The 22669-nt window shown below is 39.6% G+C and overlaps 1 protein-coding gene across 1 annotated transcript in view; it reads right to left on the reverse strand.

Annotated features, from left to right (window-relative positions):
- Window positions 1-255: 255 nt before the first annotated feature.
- WFS1 (wolframin ER transmembrane glycoprotein) overlaps window positions 256-22669 on the reverse strand; it is a 41806-nt gene continuing 19392 nt past the window's right edge. Inside the window, exons 3-8 of the mRNA XM_019553227.1 lie at window positions 17020-17102; window positions 11098-11242; window positions 10130-10300; window positions 9161-9241; window positions 3599-3750; window positions 256-3120 (exon numbers count right to left, since the gene is read on the reverse strand). Coding sequence (XP_019408772.1) covers window positions 1312-3120; window positions 3599-3750; window positions 9161-9241; window positions 10130-10300; window positions 11098-11242; window positions 17020-17102 — 2441 coding nt within the window. The 3' untranslated portion in view covers window positions 256-1311. The remainder of the gene's footprint in view (window positions 3121-3598; window positions 3751-9160; window positions 9242-10129; window positions 10301-11097; window positions 11243-17019; window positions 17103-22669) is intronic.

Genomic DNA, 22669 nt, shown 5'->3' on the forward strand with positions numbered 1-22669 from the left:
ACAAGCCAAGTGCCGGTTCCAGCTCCCGGAACCAGGTTGCTTGCTCCTCAGATGCGCACTGCCCCTGGCTGCATCCCCTGGCCTGGCCTGGCGCAGCCTGGCGGCTCCTCACTCCCATCTGGTTCTGCTGCTGGATCTCAGTATAAAAAAAGGTTGGGAACCACTGCATTAGATTATCTGGATATAACGAAGTACAACGAAGATGCTAAGAAAGAAAAGTGTATTATTTAGACCATGTAACCATGAGTTCACAGCAACCGGAAAGACTGATTTTATTGTGTATCATGTGAATTACTTCCCATACAATTGAGGCTGGAAATGTGTTTTATACCAAACACTCAAAATGTATATGGACTATAATGTAAAGCTGTTATAAGAACAGAATCAGTTGCTCACAATATCAAAGCATAACCAATGAGTGCAAAATCCCATTTTAATTCAAATTTCTAACAACATTTAATTTCCACAATACAGATTATTAAACAGTTATTTCATTTCTGTCTCCATTGTAGATACAGTATTTTTTCAATTGCATTAGCTTACCTATTTACCAGTACCATCACATCACTCATCTTACTGTTTGGTGCCTGTGATTCATACACCATGATGGATTATAATTTATAGTGCCATATATGCAGATATCAAGATTAGGATGGATATCATGTTTGTTTTATAAAGAATACTTAATATAACCCAAAAATGGAAACTTGAGTTCCTGAAGCAGCCTTGCCAGTGTGTAAAATGGCGTCCACCTCCAAAAGAAGCATTCATATCAAATAATCTTTTTGACAGGTAAAGCAGCTTTCTTCTGTAGACACACATCACAACATCAGATTTCACCTAACTGTACAGTCAACCTGTCTCTAGATACCACTACATAAATACAAGGGACATCACATCTTGTGTTGTCTACAAGATACCTATTCTAAATTATACATGTTAAAGTACATAAATATTGTGAATATTTCAAGAATAAAGTGCTTTTAAATATCAAGCAGATGAATACAACTTAGTATTTGTACCACAGGAAAAGGCCGGCTCCATTTTGGATAAAAGAATATTCATGCAATTAATCTGCAGCAATTCTCTGCACTAATTTATAGTAATACTATTTATCACCTCAGTCTCAAGATGCATGGGTCAGGTACAGCATACATACTTACAAAAAAAACTCAGCCAGTACTTCAGATTAGCATACATTTTTAAACATTGCTACAGCAGTTATTTTTTTTTCCTTTTTAAAGCAGCCAAGACTTTGGTAGTGTAAATGCATTATACACTGAAGATACCACTGAACCAGTAAATAACTTATTATGCAGCTGACAGGAATGGAAAGAAGAAAAAATCAAAAGCAAATTTAATGGCGTTTTGAACTGTGGTTCTCCAGTCATGCTCTATTTTCACATGCTTTCCTGCAGGTGTAAGTTTTGACATACAATTTAAGCAAGTGATTGCTTTCAGTTCAAAGACAGGCCACTTGCTACCAAGACGACCTTCTAGAATTGTGCTGAATTCAATAGTGCTTCCTTGCCTCAAGTTCAGCAACACTTTCTTAAACTCACTGCTCGCCTTTAGCACAATATCTTTGGTTATATCATCTTCCTCTATAAGTTTAGTTCCATTTACGCTGTTGAAAGGCACGCCCACTGTTATTTCAAATTTATATCGATCAAACTTTTTCATGTGGCAGTTATGCTTAGTGAGATACTTGAGACGACACAGTTCCTCTTCCTCCATAGTGATATTTTTTGGGTCACACACAGGATACGTTTCGCCATATAAACATCTCATCCAGTCACCAATAAACATTGGAAGCATGTTTATTGCAGATTCTGCACTATTGTCAATTTCTGTAACCCTGACATATTTGAACCGGCCAGTCCATGTCACTCTGTGTCCTTCTAGATGACTACATAAAATCTGGGTGCGTGCCATGTTAGTCTCCTTCCATCCCCGGGGTCCGCAGAGGAAGGCATACTGATTCCAAGTCAGCGTAGAGTTGTAAACCTTCATTCCCTCTGATCGGTACACATAAAACCAACAGAACAACACAACAGCGGTGATCCACACCAAAATGAGTTTTACAATTGAGCTCCGGGTTAGAGATTTAAGCATGTCAATTATGAAGTAGTTAGTTTTTGTCCACCATCGGAAAACCAAAGGAATACTACACAACACAAGAGTCACCACAATCTTCATGAGCTCCAAAGAGATGAACCACTTTATGAAATGGACAAGAAACATTAGTGCAATGCCTACTAGTAGAACTGGGAGTGCAAAGAGAAACAGAAAATATCCAACTGATGCACGAATGAGACCAATGCCAGAGGACTCTCGCAGAATAACCACAGAGAGTTCGCACCACATAAAACACACTAGATATGGAACCAGGTAACAGTAGGTACCTTTAAAATTCCGCAGTTGTGCCATTCTAAAGAAAAGGTAGAACAAGTACAAAAACAGAAGGCATGGTATGCTCACATTTAGAACAAGGAAGTGGCCTACAGGAACAGTAATGAAGGTTTTACCTAACAATTTCAGGTAGCCCAAGTTTACTGGCAGTATCTGCAAGAGTGACAGGGAGCCAGCTGCTAACTCAGTCAATAACGCTCTTCGTGTGTAAGGTTCTGCACATGTGCTTAAACTCAGGTAACTTGTTACCGTGAAGAAAAGAGAGATGGTTGCCAACTCTGAGCACGGTATGCAGTCTCTGCTTGCTATAGGGAAGGAAAAAATGACAAAGAATACTGAAAGCAGAAAGTAAATGTACGGCTCTAAGTGATTCCACCCAAAGTTCACTTCAGCTTGCTCAACATCTAGGTTTGGCTCAAAACGAAGTAATAGGTCAGTTAGAGTGCGGAAGTTTTCCCAGGCCTTACTGTCCTGAAAAACTTTCAGTGTACAAATCACCATGGAAATAAAGGATAGATAGAAGATGATTAATGGAATAATGAAGGCAAAAAAATCAATTGTTAAGTTACTGATAATAAAGAAAAAGATGAGAGCATTTATGTGGTGTGTGGGAATAATAGTAGACAGCCAGTGCATTCCTGCTTTAGATGCGATTTCTATGAGGTGATCTTTCATTTCCATAATGGCATGAAGTGGATATTTTACAACCTGGAAAAAGAAAAATACGTTGTGTTTACCAACACCACTGTGTATGTACAGTGTTCTTCACATTAAAACAATAGCAGGCAGCCAGTCACACCTAATGTGACATGATAACAAAATGAACCTTTTCTGGGAAGGCTATTTTAAGTTGCCCTTATCATGTCCTTATACATTATCCAACTGTTTTGATATTTACTGCTTCCACAGAAAAAAACCCCAAGTTTCATTACCCATGATGCATACTGATCTAGCATGCTAATCTGCTCAAGGATAGCCGCTCTAGATTCCTAATTTATACTATGCCCAGAACATCGCTTACAAATAGCAACTGTATAAATGAAATTATGTACCCACACAAGTTGTAACATTACTTATACTTATTTTGTGAGACTAAATATGAGTTTTGAAGTTAGAGGCAGAATCACTTCAGTTTAAACAAATTAGGAACCCTTCAACAAGTCTCATGAGATATGTGCTTAACTACCTTTAGTCTCAGTGGTAGTTCCTCAGGACTCTTGCCAGCCAATTCATCATCATCATCATCTTCATCCTGCATAATCAGGTTGGAAGGGATGATCCCCTTTGCATATTTCTTGGTTATTTCGACAAAATCATCCAAAGCTATATACTTCTTAGCTATAAAAATAAAATGGAAGTTACTAAAATCCTTCAGAATCACACCCTGATAGCTTTAGAGGATAAGCCTCCTTAAAACCAAGAGGGAAGTCATTTGCAAAACAAATGGTAGACTGGTACTATGGTGAAAACTAAGTTTTCATAACAGGTCCCTACTTAGTGATTCACTGAGAGATAAGCTTAAAAAACCCCAAACTACTTCTACAGGTACCATACTATCTTCTATCAAGCAACCACACTACCTTCCGAGTTGAATGGGTCATGTTTATGTTTTTTTTAATGTATTAAGTATTTCTTAAATGTAATGCACAAATGATATGGGTAAAAAGTTGATGCACATGAGTATCTGATAAAATTCTTCAAAGGAGGGAGGCCAATGCATTTAATTAAACACAATATGCTATATTTTATATTAAATATCAAAACATTGCCAGGATTGCAGCTTAAATACAAAAAATATTTACCTATTAGGATAAGCATAAGACCCTTTAAGCGCTCACATGGTCATTATTTTTCAGATTTGTTTCTTAGCTCAAGAAACATAATGAACCAGGGCTTTCCTTCCTCTCTTTAGGTAAATGAGGGCTGTCCAACCACAGGCTGCATGCAGCCTAAGAGGTGTTAAGTTGCAGTCCCCACCAGACCATGACATGCTCCCACCTCCATCCCCTTCCTAGGGGGCAGTGCATTACATCATGGCATAGCACAAGGCACTCAGGGTGAGGCCAGGGCACAAGGCACTCAGGGTGAGGCCAGGGCCATGCAGCGTACAGAGGACTCGGGGAAGTGAATGTCCACACAACATTGTTGTGGTGGTGGTGGTAGTAGGAACTGAGGAGGTGAGAGGGGGTAGAAGAGCCCACGCAAACATGCACTGCTGCTGGAGAGGATGAGGGGTGCGGGTCGAATACAATGTAACAAAAACATATCAGGCGTATGGGCCCAGGAGACCGTGACCTCCCACTGGTGTGGGCCAGGGGCATATGGCTCCTGATCACTTAGAAGCTGGACAGCCTTGAGGTAAATCATTAATTACATTTTAAGTAAGAGCAGGCTTTGTGCAATGTTAAAAAGAACTATAGGGAAAAACCCAATATCAAACTGAAAGTCTGCCTTACTGAATCAAGTGTCAGTTATCTGGGAAAGATGTTGCACAAACCTACAATTATATCTGTAACTAACTTTAAAAAATGAGCAAGTCATACAGATGATTAAACATGAGTTTTCTTCTCATTAGTTTTAACAGATTGTGAGGCTGGGTGCAGTGTACTCTTTCAAAACATATAAGCACAAAAACATATGGGTGGAATGGACCACATGAGGTCAACTAATATAACCTCCTGTTCTAGGCAAGATAAATCTCAGACAAACGCGTGTGTAACCCACACTAAAAAAAACAAAAAAACAAAAAAAACCCAAAACTTTAAAAAGGATGTGCAAGTACACTTCCAACTCCTTCCACATCCAGACCTACTTGTTAGTGTGGATTAGTCAATTTCTGTGGAAGCCAAATCTGATGTCATTTGTAAGGAAATATAATTAACACCAAATTTCTTCATACACTGAAGCATCACATATATTATTTGAGATATAAAAGACTTCTAAATGACAAAGCCTATAACAAACCTCCTACATGGTAAGTTTTAATAGTCAGCTGACATGCTAATATACTGAAGCTGGTCTGTTTTATATCCATGTGAGCCCAACTTAAAGGCAGGAAATCAGGCTAATCCACTAAATTCAAAATGACATGATCATTTTAGAGGGTTTGAGACCTGCATTTGTTTTTGTTTGTTTTTTAAAGTAGAATGCTACTAGTTAAATATTGGCTCTTTGAAGCCATGAAATCAAGCAAAATTGCTTTCTTAAGAAGCTCATCATATAAAAAAAAAAAAAAAAAGAGGTAAGATACAGCAGTGTGCTTTACCCTGATGTTCAACCTCACAAGTAGGGATGTTTGTGTATTTATAACATAAAATTTTAAATTTTAAATATCCTCACCCTGCACTGCAAGCATACTTACTGTCATACAAAACAACATCTAGTACTCCTTCTAAGCCAAAGAAAACTCCGTGAAATGTTTTAACCTTTTGTTAGTATTCTCATATAATCTTATTCACGCCTTTCACAGATTTATAGACTGAACCAAAGACCACAGATTTCAATGGGAGTCTTTCTACCAATGCGAGTCTTTCTACCAACGCATTTAGATCAGATCCTTAATGAACAGGCAGCATTATCCTACTAACGAATGGCGCGTGCCTCCGGCAGCTGAAGGGGCATGGTGGTGATGGGAACGTGGCAGCAGTGGTGGGAGCGAGGGAGCTCCCGCAGACATCACTGGTACTGTTGGCAGTGGGTGGCGAGCGCCAACCAAGGGTTGGTGACCACCCGCAGCTGCCACCAGCGGGAACTGAGGACTAACTGCAGATGCCGCCAGCGGCAGGGTGGTGAGCAGTGACTGCCCGCAGGCGCTGCTGACACTGGTGGTGCCTTTTTGCAGGGGGTGCACATATACCTGGCATGCACCCCCTATGCATCACCCCATTCCTACCAGGACACGAAGGTGATGCTATTTATAAAAAAGAACAGTTTTTTTAGCTGCAGAATGCTTAACAAAAGGTGTCTGGAGTAGAGCTAGATCCTTCGACAAGACTTTTGCAGGATTATGGGATAGGCCATGAGAAGGATATGCTGTTATATCAAACAAAGACATTTCCTTTTTCAGGCACTACCCTCAGTTTATTTTGGGGAGGGCGGCATATAAATCTAACAAATAAACAAACCACTAACCACTGACTATGTCACATCTAATATTCTATATATACTTTCCCTGGATTGGATATCTGCAAACCGATACCTAGCTTTAAAACTGCCTACCAAATGCAGCAATGCACTTCATAGGGGAAAGTTTCTTACTAGAACGATAGTAACTGCCCATGGTCAAGTAAAGAAGTAAAAGTCACTAATAGCTGTTTCTGTTCATCTATGGCAGGGGTGGACAAAATGCAGCCCGGAGACCAGATGCAGCCGCAGGCCATTCTATCCAGCCTGCAGGGACCCTAAAAATTTAGAAAAATATTTATCTGCCCTTAGCTGCTTGTCATGTGGCCCTCAATGGCTTACCAAATCTCAGTAAACAGCCCTCTGCCCAAAATAATTGCCCACCCCTGATCTATGGGCAGCTACAATCAAGCTGTTATTTCCTTTCCACAGTTAATTCCTACTTTAAGTATTTGATGACAAATTTTCATTTTTAAAAGCTAGTAGTATTTTGACACTGAAGTGTCTCTTAAATTGATATTAAAAGCATATGTTGTAGGCTCTACTTCATTATTCACAGATTTTTCTTCAATTTGCTTATGACAAATTCCCTTGCCTCCCCCATTACAATGCAAAAAAATGCACATCAATTTCTGCCTACACTTGCTTGTAGATTCATTTAATCTCATGTTATTTTATACCTGCCATTTAAAATTTCAGAAAATTATTGACCCTTTTTCTGACTCTCTTGTGAATTGCTAGAGGATCCAGAACAGAATAACCTGTTTTGTGTATATCTGCTATCAGCAGAAAAGAACTGCTGATTCAGAAGGTCAGTAACTAAGAGACAGAATATACAACAGCACCATCTTACATATGCGAAAGCAAAGGACATCTAGGGAACTCAGACAGGGATGCTTTACGAGAAGACAAGAAGAAAAAATGTGGTAGTCTTGGCCCTGAAGGATGATTTATTTCTATTCATTCAGAAGTAGTAACTGAGTAACAATAGATCTTAAACTGTTTAACACTTGAGACCTGAACCTAAGCTTGGCTCTCACTTATGTGCCTTCATTAAAGTACTGTTATTCATCTCCCTCTCACAAACTTCCCCTGTTATAATGCTTCTTACAAGTATGAAAAAGGTAACAAAAGCTACAAAAATCCACAATTCACCCTGAGAAAGTTTTGTAGGTTCATTTAGAAGTCCCAAATATAATGAATCATACAAACTTTGGAAGGAGAGGGACAAAGTAACCATATGGAACGCATACCCGAGAGACTGATGAGAGTTGTAACATGTCAAAGCCAAAATAAGCCACTAAGACATAAATTACACTTCTAAACATTGAATACATTTATTATTTACTGTATACATTTAGATTCTCACTAGGAGTGTAGTAAAACACTGGAACCAGTTACCCAGAAAGGTCGTGGAATCTCCATCCTTGGAGGTTTTTAAGACCCAGCTAGACAAAGCCCTGGCTGGGATGATCTAATCGGGGATGGCTCTGCTTTGAGCAGGGGGTTGGACTAGATGTCCTCCTGAGGTCCCTTCCAACCCTCATTTTCTATGATTCTACAATTCACTCTCTTATTTGTATTGTTGCTAGCGGTTGTTATAATTAACTTTTTTGCTACATACATATGCACATACACTCACACAAAATAAGAAATCTACAAAATATATTTACTATTATATATTGCTAGGTATTTAATTGCAGGACCATTAGAACAGCCATGAAGAAAAATAAGACAGACTTTATATGAATTTGACATTTTTTTATGGGGGGAAAAAAATCAAATTGGAATTGTTCTGCAAGTCTCTCACTGAAGTTCAGGTTAATTATGATGCTCTTGGTACAGCATATATTATGCATATTCTGGAAGGAGAGGGACAAAATAACCATATGGAACGCATACCTGAGGTCTGTGCATGATCTTGTTTTAAAATCTCTTTTGTCCTCCTACGTCTTCTACTTTTCTTTTTTCTGTTTCTTTAAGTTATATATAAGATTAGCTACTGAAGGACAATATTAGGAGCACAGAGGTTACCATGGCAGGCAGGCCAACCACTGTCATATACACACACACACGTGTCATCTTGGCTGACAGTCCAAATAAGATGCTCCAAAAAGAGGAAAACTGGTATTAAATAGCTGCCTAATATACACACACACATACTGCAGGATGTGCATGCGTCTGTCTAGATATAATCACACACACAGAGAAAGGTCTCTGTTTGCTGAAGTATTCATACAGGAGGAAAGATAAATATGAGATAAAAAACCAAAACCTGAGGGTATGAATTAGAGGCAAGGCAACTGAAAGAAGGCGGAGCTGTAAATGTTTAAATGTCTCCCTTAAAAGATGCACAAAAAAGGTAAATGGGTATTATCTGAGCCACTGTAAAATCAAATATAACAAATTATAGACAGATACCTGATGATGAATATTTACAACCTGGCCTTAACTCTACTTCATTAGTTACTGTCTGAACAATTACTATATATTAAACACTGCAAAAAAAATTACAATATCAGTTTATGAAAATGTACCTTGGTTTAGAACTTATTCTGATGTTGGAACCTTTTTAGCAAGAAAAAAATAAAAGCATGGAAAATACTTTAAATAAGTATGCACTTACATTCACTGCTTACTAATCGCTCCAGCATTCTCCTTTGCTTCTGTACAGATTTGGGGACTGGGCCAGGTTGTTTTTCACCACCTGCTCAAAAACAAACATTTGCAAAAAGTTAAAAAAAACCAACCTCACAAAGGTGAACAAATCTGAAATATGAAGAAACCTATGAAGACAAAATGCCGTTAGCAAAAGCTGCAATGTATGTAGAGACATAGCACCTCAAAACAAATGAGAAACAGGTACATACAGAGATATATGTTATTAGGCCTTGCTATAACATATCCTAGAGGGACGACGTATTGAGGCACAAACAAATCTTCCTCCAGAACCATCAAGGAAGTTACAAATGCATGACTAATGCCCAACTAGAAGCAGAGTAAGGATCTGTTGTATTCCTTGAAGGTTTTGGATAGGCAGTGTGGAAAACAAAACTTATGTTAAAGGCAAAACCATTTCACCAGGTGCTTTAAAGTAAAAGAAAATGGCCCTAACACTCCATTTTTATCTTAAAGTGCCAGAAGAAAATGAACTAGCATTTACTGTATATAATAAAAGTACACTGACTTAACTAGTAAATTCAGGCATCTAGCAGGAAGGTCAGGGTTTTTTTAATAATTAAAATTAATATAACTAATACATACATGAATAAATAACTAATTAAAAATTACCTTTTTTTCTAGGGATATTCACTTTTGACTTTATTTCTAGTCTTTGATTTGTGTAGATTCTTAATCTATACAAATCAAGATTTGAGGTAGCACATGAAATATATTTTGGGGGGTACCAGGCAAATAACTGATAATGTATTATACAACACAAGGTTGTTAGTATGATTTTTCCTGAATAGGTTGCACACATTTTATACATTTTGTTTATTGACTTTACAGTCTTTTAAGGTTTTGAGTTCAGCTTTTCTTTTTAATACACTAATACAATACAGAGTTTCTCTCTTTTTTTTTTTTTAATACTGACCTTCACTGTCAACTTGCCCAACATTCTCGAGAAGTTCAGAAACTGCTAACTGCTTCTTCTTCTTTGGATTTAATCTCCAATACATGACTAAAGCAGCTTTTCTCACTGCTCTCTCCAAATCAGTCTCAGATGATAATTTTTTCACTTCTTGCTCATTCTCAAAAGTGATGCCTCAAGAAAAGAAAGTATATTAGATATCATTAATTCCATATCCCGGAAAAAAATGATAGACATGCTTACTATTTATTATTCTTTTCAGTTTAATTTGAAATTTTTGGACAAGCCAATTCACATTTTCACTCTTCAAGTTAAGTAAGTTTTTCTTATGTTCTTCTGTGCCTATAGCTTGCCAGCTAAAATTATATGGACCTTAACTTTACGTTCTATTTTATAGATTTCTTTGGGGAATAATTTATGCAAAGAGTTTGCAATCTAAAGCCCATAACAACCATTCAAGTGAAAGTTTGTAGCAGGATAGATCACTCAGCATAAAAACAAGTAGATAATTCATGAAAAAATAGATTTTAAGAAGAGCCTAGATCCCTAACAGAAAAGAGAGAGACTATTCCAAGTGTAGAATGTGGCATGAAGTAAGGCGTGAATGTTAAAGTGGGAAAAGGTTTCAGGGAATAAAGGAATAGGGAGAGGGGCAGGAGAATAAAATAACAGCAGATCTGAGGGTGGGGCGTGATTGTATTGCCTGCTTCAATGGCAAGCAGGAGGAGTTTCAATGAGAGGTGATAAGGGGCAAGAATCCAATGAAGAAATTGACTGTTACCAACATTACTATGAGCAGAATGAATATAATGTTGTTTTTTAAATTAGTGAACCTAATAGGCTATCAGCAGCTGTTCAAATATGCGTTTATTCTGAGTGAATTTTTAACTCATCTTCCTTCAGTCCTCAAGTGGAGAGGGTTTGCAGTTAAAAGTAAAGAGCAAGGAGTCACCCCTCTGAAGAACACATACCTCTTCTATCTGCTAGGCACCTACGCAACAGTTTAACAGCTTCCCTTCGACCCTGCTTAGCAGCAAGAATCAGCCAATCAACAGCACTACAGTTATTGAGTTCTTCATCCTGTTCTTCTGCTAACTTCAAGAAATGTTTTCCCACCTAGAATAAATTGCAAATAGAATCCAGTAAATTATTTCAATAGTCAGTTAAACACTTTATTCTCTCAGCTAAATTTGGCAATATCTTTGGAAAGGAGGCCAAGTGAGTAGTGCTCAATACTAAGAAGCATCGTTGTAAGCTGTCCTCAGAAAAATGGCAAGAGACTGAGGACTGCTTCCAAAGCCTGGTGGAAGCAGAAGCAATGAGTGATTTCTGTGCATTTGGTCAAGTCAGTAGCTTAGTTCACATTGCCTAAGCACATCTAGATACAGCACTCACGTAGTGAAGTTGGCCCAAAAGGCTGTCACCTGACCTGTGGGGCTTCCACAGATCCATACGTTTGGTGATGGAGGAGAGGTGGCAGCACTAACTGCCCTAGCTTCCAGATTTGGCAACTGACATTGCCACCTTTCCAGACTTCTGGGGGGGACCCCTGTGGGCTTGATGACATGGCCCTAAGCACAGGGTTGTGCTGCATCCAAATCCGGTAAGCAGACCCCTTGCTGAATCAGGCCTGTGAATGGACTCCACCTGCAAGATGAACCCCACGTCACTCACCCAGCCTGGGGGGCCAGAAGGTTGATCACTTCTGAGCTAGTCCACTTTATGCAATATTCATCAGAACAATACTGCTAGATTAACTTCAACAATACAAAATAAATTGTCATAAATTATCATCTGAACCCCTGCCTATCTGCAGAGGGCCTTGATGTGGAAAAAAAACAACGGGCATGGAAATGCTTGACTCCTAACGGAGATGGTGTGGCAAGTGAATATGATTAACAGTAAGAGAATGTCATAATGACCACCTCAAAATGACTGAAAAAACAAAGCAATTCAACCACTATAGCCTGTTAGAATACTAGAATATAGAACAAGTTAGCAGAGCTATTTATTGGATTTTTAGTATTGGAAAAGAAATGAAAAGCGTTGTATACAAGGGTCACAGAAGGGAACATTAATATGGTAAGCACAAACACATTTCTATGATTGCACAGAACAGTTTTATCCTACCAACACATGCATATGTAGCTTTCAGCACCACTAGAGATGAGGTTGAAGATGACTTCACTTACAGCCATAGGAAATCAACATTATCCTAGTGTAGACAGACCTTCTGGGGAATGATTTCCAGCCACTTATCTTACCAGGTTCTCTTCTTTTTGTCAATGAATGGATCTTAAGTTTTTTGTGAGGGGAAAAAATAATGTGATCTATTGTAAGCCCCAAATAATGAATGCTTCAAACTACCTGTTTTCCATTAATTTAAAAGTCATCAATATCAACAGTTAAGTTGAATATATTGAAAAAATGAATTCAAAAGAATAGTTAGCAATTCATAGAAATTATTAAACATTCCCACCTCACAAAAAACAAAATCTCCCAAATCTGAACCTCTTCTGGAGAGTTATCAAATCGGACACGGGCCTCAGTTCTGAAACTGGGTACCCACAAGCAGACACAACACCATCTCAGAACCCCACTAAACCACACTGATCTAACTGCAGGATCAGGGCCTTAGTGATTAAATATAGAGTTGAAATTAGCAAAAATATGCAAGATAAGACAGTACTTGGATCAAATAAAGTAACCTAACAATCCCTGAGCATGCCTCATTTCAATGAAGTGGATATTATGCAGATTTAAGAACATTTTGGGCAAACACTATGGAAAAATTAAATATTTTAGCTTAGGTACAAGTACAGGTACACTAGCCATTTCTTATTACTTCACTGCAAATATACTGTCACTTACATTTATAAAAAAAGTCATAACAAATTGAAGCAAAGTCTCCAACAAGAATGGCTGTACCTACGGTATGTTTCTAGTTCTAGCCATCAGGTTTTAGATCATATCTAGAAAAGCCACCGAAGTTAACAGTGCAACTCCTTTACTTTGCAAAAATACCTTAATCACAAGTCAAAACACAGACAGAAATCATCAAGTTCTGGAATTAGCCATACAGTGAGCCATTCCTGAGAAAACCCACAATCCAGTATTTGGCCATATGATGGAGCTCGCTGTGGGAACTGCACATAGCCACCTTCTGAAGAGTTTAAAATCTGATCACCCTAACCTTTTATCTGTTTTGATTCTTAAGATACATGTGACTTGTAGGTAGAAAGTCTTCACAGAACCCTCCCCCGCAGCAATACATACCATGGATGTGAAACTGCACTGGAAGATGCTTGTGTTAGTTTTTGTTCTCCCCTTTCTAAGTAAGCACTGGGCAACAATGACTTTACATTGACACAGCGATAAACCTTTATTGTAAAACACTTGTGCAAAGATTACTGAAAATGAATGTGGCTTAAAGCCTTAGGTCCAAGATGATCATAGAATATTAACTGATGATCATCCCATATGATTTGGTTGCTTTATATGAACTAAAGGATTTTCCCTAGTTATGATCATGAACTAAAATTAGAAAGCAGAAGTAACAGCTAGCATCAATTTAGCAATCTGCACCTTTAGAACATTATTCTAAAAATGTGTCCACTCCTCCTTGCTTTTGTGCCCTGTTAACAGAAGCAGAGATGTCTCAACTAGTCAGAGTGCAGCGATCCTGTACTTACAGAACTGCCTCTTCTCCATTCTGCAGTTCCAACCGTGGGTGTTTCATTTGCATAATTGCTGTGCAGCTATTTCTCAATAAAGGTACTATATAAAATTCCCTGTTACAGGTTGACAGCCACTCAGAGGAAAGATGTTTGCATAATCACTAGTTGGTTATTTCTAAGTAACCTTGAAGTGTTTTGGGCAAGTGCCTGAATTTTGAGTGATTTCTTGTATTCAACTTTTTACCAAGTAAGCAAACAATGACAGCCAACTTCTCCTCCTCACTCCCCAGCTTCTCCTCCTCACTCTTTCTGCAGAATGTGAACACTTCAACATATTCTTTCCTTCTATCCCACAGGAGGACTACCAAACTACAGAGAGGAAAGCTAGTCAAACATTAAGAAAAGACAAGGCATGTTGTTTTCCACCTTTCTTATATCCTGACCGAGCAGGACTCCGATTCCCTGAAAAAGATATCTTGTGACCATTCACAACTGCAGAATAAGCTTTGAAATGGAGTTGGCCCTCAAAACATACTGCTTCATTGACCTGCAAGGAGCATCACTGACTTGCAAAGACAGGGCAGGTACATGGGGAATAGAGCCAAGAAAGGGGAATAGATGACTCAATAAAAGCAGAGAAATTCAGCCACTTAACCTTTCAGGGTTTTGTTTGCATTTTTGCTAGTAGTTTTCATTGAAATAAATAAATAAATCGCACTGCAATATGTAAGCACGTAGTGTGTTTCTAGATAGGAAAGCAATAGCCACAGAGTGTTAAACTCCCCAATGGTATTGTTTGTTACCATATTCATTTGGATTCAAGATGAACTCCCCTCTTCTCCCTAGTTAACCTGGGTGAAAAAACCCTCTCATCTTGGATTCAAGTACAAGGCAGCAGGGAGACGGGCAGCTGTTGCAGCTCCAATTTCAGCCCCAACCTGGGATCAAGGTTGGAGCCACTGTCCAGCTCCCAGCTCCTGCAGCCCACCCTTTGTTCTCCCCCACCCACCTAGCCTGCAGCCCCCACTGCTGCCTCTGCTCCCCTAACACTAGTACAATTTGTAAATGTTAATGAACACTTTTCTATTGAAAAACAGCTGCAGTGGTTTTCTTACCTGTTCCTACTGCCACATCTACTCTCTGCTGTTTCAGTTTTTTAAAAGTTAATACATCTCACTGTAGAAGGGTCATCTGAGATGGTGATTTGATCCCAGTGCCTTTCAGACCTTATCTAATTAATTAGTTCACTGACATATCCCAAAACATTAATCTATTTATGCCCATATACACTCTTACTGAAAATACACTTGGACTCCTTCAATGTTTGCTTGTACTGAGTTAGGTTAAGCCAGCAGTTTACCAAGTTTTGCTAACGTGATTTAAGAGTATTAAACCACTTGTATCTATACTAGGCATTTGTTCTAGATCAGTGGTAGTCAACCTGCTGGCCCCATGGGCCAGATGAATAGCATGAGGCCAGTCTATGGGCTGGATCCTTCAAGAAGGGAAGGGTGGGGAATGGGAGTGAAAGGTGGGGAAAGATCCAGCATGGAGTTGGCATGCAGGGTTGATCCATAGGTGTGACTGGCCATTCTGGCTCACCCTATGTGTCAAATCCAGCCAGGCACATGGGGCCATGTTGTCTGGCCTGCAGGTCTCCCCTTGGTCTCATGGTGGCAGGGGAGTGGTGACAGAGTTAACTGCCACAGCTCTGGAAGTTATAGCATTAATGCTGTCATCGCTCCCGTGCCGCCAAGTTTTCAGACCCACAGGAAGCCCTATGGGTCAGGTGACCGAGCTCTGTGGGAGAAGAGTTGGAGTTTTAAACTAATCTAATAAATCTGGCACGAAGGTTCCAGAACAGCAGAGAAAACTATTGACCAATACCTTCACATTCTTGATTGTGACATTTTGGGTAACTCATTTTACATACAAACCCTAAATAACTAAATAGTAGCTAATTTCACTAACCAGATTTTTTAAAATATACTGATTCAGCATAAAAGAAAAATTATGACAAATCTCAATCTTACATGTACTTAACCACCCCTTCTAAATAGCCTCACTTTGAAGTTTACTCTGGCTTCAGATCTTTCCCTAAATAACGGCGCAAGGTTAGAAATTTCGATCCTTTCACAAATCTTGACAACTCTGACTGACTATGTTTACAGATTTCCAAAGGCATGAGATTACTAATGAACAGTTACCGTCTGCTGTATTCTTCTTCAACTCATTGCATTAGCACTGGACAAAGACAATGTCGCAATTCCTGCTCAAAGAATGCTTATGATCTAAAAATATCTTTCACATCCATCCAAAAGGCTTACACAGAACTTGAACCTAGAAAATTTGATATCCTTCTTAAGGGATTATTCGTCTAAGAGAGTGGTGCTCAACATTTTGGCTCCATGGGCCAGATAAATTGGGCAGGGGCCATCTGCAGGTCCTGGAGCTTCTGGGGTTGGTCCCTGGGACCCTGGCACCACTCCCTCCCACCCCAGTGCACTGGGACCGATCCCTGGCATCATTCCCTCTAACACCTGCAGCCTGAAATTGCTCCCCAGGGGCCCAGTGATCTCCCTTCCAACCCAGGCATGTTGGGATTTGTCCCTGGGGACCTGGTGCCAACTCCTTCCTCTCAGGTTGAATACTGGAGAGGCCAGAACTACAACCTCTCACTCATATGTACTGGGATTGGTCCCTGGCAACCCCTCCCACCTGTGACCCTATATAGGGACTGGGCCCTAGGGCCCAGTGCCATCTCCTTCAAACCCCCCATATGTTAGGGATTGGGCTGAGGCCCAATGCTGCCCCTACATGCTATGAATGGTCATGGGATCTAGCATGCAGGGCTTGGGATTTCCCACCGCTCTCCCACTGCCATATTTCTGGACCCATGGGGAGCCTTGCAGGCTGGATGACACAGGACCACAGGCCAGATCTGGCCTGCAGGCTAGGGTTGAGCACCAGTGCTCTAGCCCACCACACCGTTCAATGGCAACTCTGAACAGTATAAAAATTCTAACCGATGATAACATTAACTGAACAAACTTCAGAACAGTTTCCTAAATTTGGTTCACAACACTGCTGGATGGAGTTCCACCGACATTCAGACACGCTGCTCCCCCAATCTGATTTCATTTGTATCCAACAGCTGCTTTACACAAACTTCTTATAATCAAGTTCAAAAGAACGAGACAAAGCAGACAATATTACCTCAGTCTGTGCTTTTGGTTCTCCAGCTTTGGCTCTTTCAAGCAGTTCTTCAAAGAGTACTTCAGGTTCTTCCTTCCTGGCCTCTATAAAACAATCCAAAAACACTGTGCTTTACTAACAATATTCAGCCTTCTGGAGTCCTTACTGTATTTGGCTGGAAAACTGAAAAAGCATATATAAACCTAGCCAACAATTCCATTTACAGCTGTATTTATTCAAACCTTAACAATATTTACCATTTTAAAAAAGATTGTAAGATAAATAAAATAATTTAATATAATATTAACCAAAATATCTCTCAAAATCCAGGGCAGGGTGGCAACTTAGAGACTAGATTGTTCAGAAAGGCATTTCATAGGTGATAGCCTACTTCGTCAAATAGTCTCTAAGGTGTCACCCTGCTCTGCCTTCTGCCTCACTTCAGACTAACATGGGTACTTCTCAGAAAGTCTAGTTACGTTATTTGAAAACACTTACAAATATGAACATGTACTTTAAGCATTTTCTTAACTACTTAAGAAATGTTATTAAAGATGTTAAGGCCTATTGTAGGACCTACTGTAGGTTAGTAATATTGTTGTTGTTGTTTGAACCCAGCTGGGAAAAAAAAAAAGTTCTTGAATCTTTGGTCAGGAGTCTGTGTATTTTTCAGGGTAGAAAAATAGAGGTCAGAGAGGTCTTGAATCACAGGAGAAGGAGGCTATTCATCAAAGCACATTCTGCATATGTGAAAGGTCAGCTGCTTAATCCACGTAGTAAAAGAGTTGCTCAGGATCACCAAGTCTTTTTAACGACTCAGCGTTTAGTATTCAGTTGGATGTTTACCCGGCTCCTCTTCTTTCATGTATACTGGATCAAAAATGTTAGATAGCTGCTTTTTTTTAAATAAATAGCATGCTGCCCCCCACAACACGTGTCAGTGCCCAATCGTAAAAAGGTCTTTGCATGATCTTAGCTCACTGTATGTGGTAGGAATCTCAAGACCTTTCTATGATTTTATGACCTGGTTTGCCCCCCATTTCATGGAAAAGGTGGAGACTAGTAGAACTACCACCCTTCAATTTTGAAGCTTCCTAATATTATGTTAAAATTTGTGAAAGTTTGTTAAAAGTTTCAACATGAACAATTTAGATGCAAGTGGGAGACAGACTGTAGGGAAGAGAAGATCGGGAAAATTACCATGTATTCACCAAAGTAAGTAAAACACCTTTACCAACCAGCTTACAACTGCAGCCTCAAGGAACATACAAGGATGCAAATCTAAAAAGCTCTAAAGCCTGAACTCTACACCTCACACTGCAACACAGTTAACAAACGCTAAACTACACTGGGTAGGCTACCTAGTTTGGCAATAAATAGAATGAGAAAACAGGGTTAGTAATGATGCTTTCTTTACCTATCATATGAAACTGATTTAGAAAAATGTGCTGGCATGTGCTCAAAATTAATTTAGTCTTGTCTACATATGAGCAGTGATAATGCAGGAGATCCAGTCAGTAGCTGAGGTAAATGAAGCAGTATTTTATAATCAATTATTCTCAAAAGGCAGAGGACAGGGAATAGAAGAATAGAGTTTCAAATTAGTCAAAAAGCTCCCAAACAACAAGGTTTCATCCCTTCTTTAACCTCCCTGATACTGGGACCACTTCCCAACAAGAGCTGGCAACAAGTCAATTGTTTCATTTAAATGGATATATTTTAACAAGAGCAAACCATGAAGTAATTACTCTCCTCTGCCACCTCACTTGTCTCTGCCACGTTCTATTGGGTAGAATTCCTACGCAAGAACATCAGAATTGCCGTGTAGGGAGTCAGACCATAGGTCCATCTTGCCCAGTAACCAGCACCACATGGTAGCAGAGTGGTTGCTGAAAGGGAGAGTGAACAGGGTTTTTTCCACTGTTTCTCTCACCTGCAGCCCCCCGCATTTAAGATCTAGGAAGTTCCGACTCAGAGGATGTACCTGAAACTCCCGTGTTCAATAACGACTGATGTACCTTTCCTCCAAGAATCTGTCCAATCCCTTTTTTTCTTATACCAGTTTATAGTGTTTCATGTGGCTAGAGAGGACACATAAATTAATCACCCTCGGAGTCCTATTTTAGGGCACTTCAAAGATTACTGCAAAGCAGACAAATACTCCCAATGAAAGTTCCCTTGTCTTTTGAAAAAACAGCAGAACTGAACTCTAAAAGAAAAGGAATCTGTTTCCAGATAACAATCCTCAATCCACAGCACATCACCCCTGGGCTCTCTGCTTTTAAGGGGAAGTTGCATTGATTTTGGGGGTGGGGGGGAACAGAACAAGAGTTATTGACTTAGCCCAATGAAAAGACTAGTTATGTCCTATTTTTTTAAATTAACAATAAGAGAGCAGAAAGGACAAAAAAAACCCCCTCAACTTTATTTTAAATCCTTATTTGCAGTAACAGTAGTCACCCCTACAGACTTTCAGTTTTTTGTATACCTTGTGACACTTACAGGGAAAAGTGCAATTACTATAGTACTGTGATTTATTTGTCTAAAAACAAACTGAAAACTGCTAAAAGGCAAAGTAAAATTCAGAAACCGTTAAAAGGCAAAGTATAACAACATTTCATGGTTAGGAAATTCCCCAAACAAGTAAAGAGATGAATAAAGAGACTTTACAATGGCTATGTAATGGAGCCAGAGGTGATATTATAGTTCAGGTGCCCTGACTCACTATTCTATTCTACCCCAATAGGCTGCTTTGAACCTTATTTTAAATAAACGTTGCAAGATATTTTGCCACCACCATATGGCTTATAAATATAACTATATAACTTAACATTTGTTGATCATGTTTTGAAGTAATAGGCCAGTGGTTTAAAGCATGTATTGGAGAAACTAATTTAGCAAAGTTGAACGTCTTAATACGTAGATTTAGCGTAACATCAGTGTCATCAGGGTTTGCAATCTCTTTCCTTACGCTGAGCAGACAGAGGTAGCTAGGCCTGCAGAGCGGGCCTGAAGGGCAAGTGGAATGAAATGATTAAGTGTCAAGGGTTCAAGATAGGTGCTTGCCAGATCTGTTCACTCCCTCATAGGATCTCAGTCAAACGTAGAAGCTAAAAGCATTGTTGAGTATTTTAGAAGCAGGCTGAGCAACACAAACAGTAGCTTCCATCAATTAAGACTGAGATTGGAAAGACCAATACCACACACAAACAAATATGCCAACCTTAAAAAGGCTAAGTGACAATTTGTAACTTATTCTCCTTTCTTAACATGCTTAGTTAGAAAACCTCTTGATATGTATTCCTCCCACATAAAAGTAAAGCAGTGGGAAAACTGTCAAGTAGAAGCTTTTGCCTCTCTAAAAACAAGGATGTCTTTTTAATGTCAAATTTCGCTTTGCCTTGAATATGAAAATTTCCAGAAGAGAGGAGCATTCATCTTATGATACTTCATGCATTTTTTTGACAATTAAAACAGGCTGTTTACTGGCTATAAAAATGTAGAAACAGACACATTTATCATTTACCATAGTAACAGATAAAGTTATCAGTTATTTAGTTTGCAAGAGCTAGTCATTCAAGGGACAGGGTGCAAGTGAAGACTTGCAAATGTGAACTTGCAACATAAACGTAAAATAAGCAAAATAAGCAAGCGGGAAGAACAGGAAAAGTACCTGGAACTTGGGGAGGCATTGCTAAACTGTGGCTCTGCACAGCTACCTTTGGAAACTCATTCAGGCCCTCTGTGGTTCAGTTTTCAATATATGAAACCAGATCTTAGGAAAGTAGGGCTGAAGAGACCTTACAAGATCATCTAGTCCACCAGAGGCTCAAGGCAGGATCATCCCCGACTAAACCATCCCAGTCAAGTGCCTGTCTAACCTACTCCTGAAAATAATCATCATCATCAAAATTCCCAGTCATGTTCCAGACTATAGCTTGCTCTTCCTATTTGCTGGGAATTGTAAACTAGTCCTAACAACTGGGTTTACTAGAGTTACATCCAGCAGTTTAGCCATGCTTTGCACTGTTCTTTTAAGTAAATAGATTTATAAACAATTTCATTGTGGCATGCAACAGACTTTAAAGCAAGGCTATCAAACTTTTTTGGCCACACAAGCCAGACAGTCCAGAACCAAACTGTGGGGACTTCCTGTGAGCCGAATCTAGACCGTGATAAGCTTTATGTACACTGGGCACCTATACACATGATGGAGCTCTGCTTTGAGTCGTGCTAATTAGCATGCATTAGAACAGACTCTAGTAGTCCCTGCATCACATGTATTCAGTGTCCCTGCATTTCAAAATGGTGGCAGGGCCACTTTAAATAAAGTTTGTTGAATGAGCTTTAAAGCACCCCGGCACCATTTTGAAGTGCGGGACACTGCATACACATAACGCTGCAGGTGCTTTAATTAGAGCAGTTCTGTTAATTAGCACGCATTGGAACAGATTTGATTAATCAAGTTTGCTGGAGCGTGTTAATTAACATGCTTGAGCAGCCTGCTTGTCACATCTATTCAGCATCCCCACACTTCAAAATGGTGGTGGGGGTGTTTGAACTAAAGCTCATTGAACAAACTTTAGTTCAAGCACTCCCACTGCTATTTTGAAGCACAGGATGCTGAATTACATGCACTGTGGGTGCTCTAATCAGAGTGGCTCTCGGAGCTGCTCTAATTAAAGCCCCCCCGCCCCCCTCCATCCTGGACCATGTGTATAGACACTCATGGGTATTGCATTAGGAAAAGTGCCTTGACTTGCCACAGAGTGAAGCAGAGGACTCCAAACCAAAAATCACAAGCCTCTACCAGCTGAGTCAAAGCACAACTTCTATTGCAATGAAAAAGGGGTAGGTTGTAATATCGTTAGGGTCAACTACTAGATGGACTCACACTCTTGAACAGATTAAGTCAATGTATTATGGTTACACACACACAGAAGTCAAGCAGTGCAGCATGTCAGAGAACAGAAACTCCAGTAAGAAACAGTTTGATATGAGCAACTTGGAAGCTAAGGCTGCTTCTCAGACAGGAAGCAGGGAAGCAGTAAGGAAGACAAAATAGTCATTACAGAAGATAAGTTTTAAAGAAATTATAGGTTTTACAAGTGAATGTTAAAACCACATGGAAAATGATGCTATTGAACAAAAGATTTATACTTTAGGTGACACCCACACAAAGTATATGAAGGAAACCTGTGAGGCATACACATTTTCTATGATCACGACTACAGGCACTGATGTGGGCACAGAGGAGAAAGTGACAAGGACTTTCAGGGGGAGGAGGAACAAATCTGTTTGGAAGAAAAAATTTTAAATGGTAAAACATGAAATGAAATTTCTGTACTTGCTTTCACATTTTTACATTAGACAGGCATAGCCAATGAAAAATAAGAAAATCAGGAATGTTCATATCCATACATATGGGCAGATCGAGGCCCCCGCAGTAAAGGAGAGAGTGGGGCAGAGGCAAGCACTGCACAGATGGGGTGGGGCATGGGACAGAGCCACAAGCAACTCATCCAGGGGGTATGGGGAGAGAGGGACAGCTTCCGGCACTGCATGCACCCCAGAACAGTATGGGGGACATGTGCCTCCAGATCTACACACAGGGCTAGGGCAGGCTACTGCTGCGGGCTGGCACTGAGGTGGTGGTGCTGGAAGGGAGGCA

The sequence above is a fragment of the Crocodylus porosus genome, unplaced genomic scaffold (genome assembly GCF_001723895.1).
Source record: "Crocodylus porosus isolate Cpor-Errol unplaced genomic scaffold, CroPor_comp1, whole genome shotgun sequence".
NCBI lineage: Eukaryota > Metazoa > Chordata > Crocodylia > Crocodylidae > Crocodylus > Crocodylus porosus.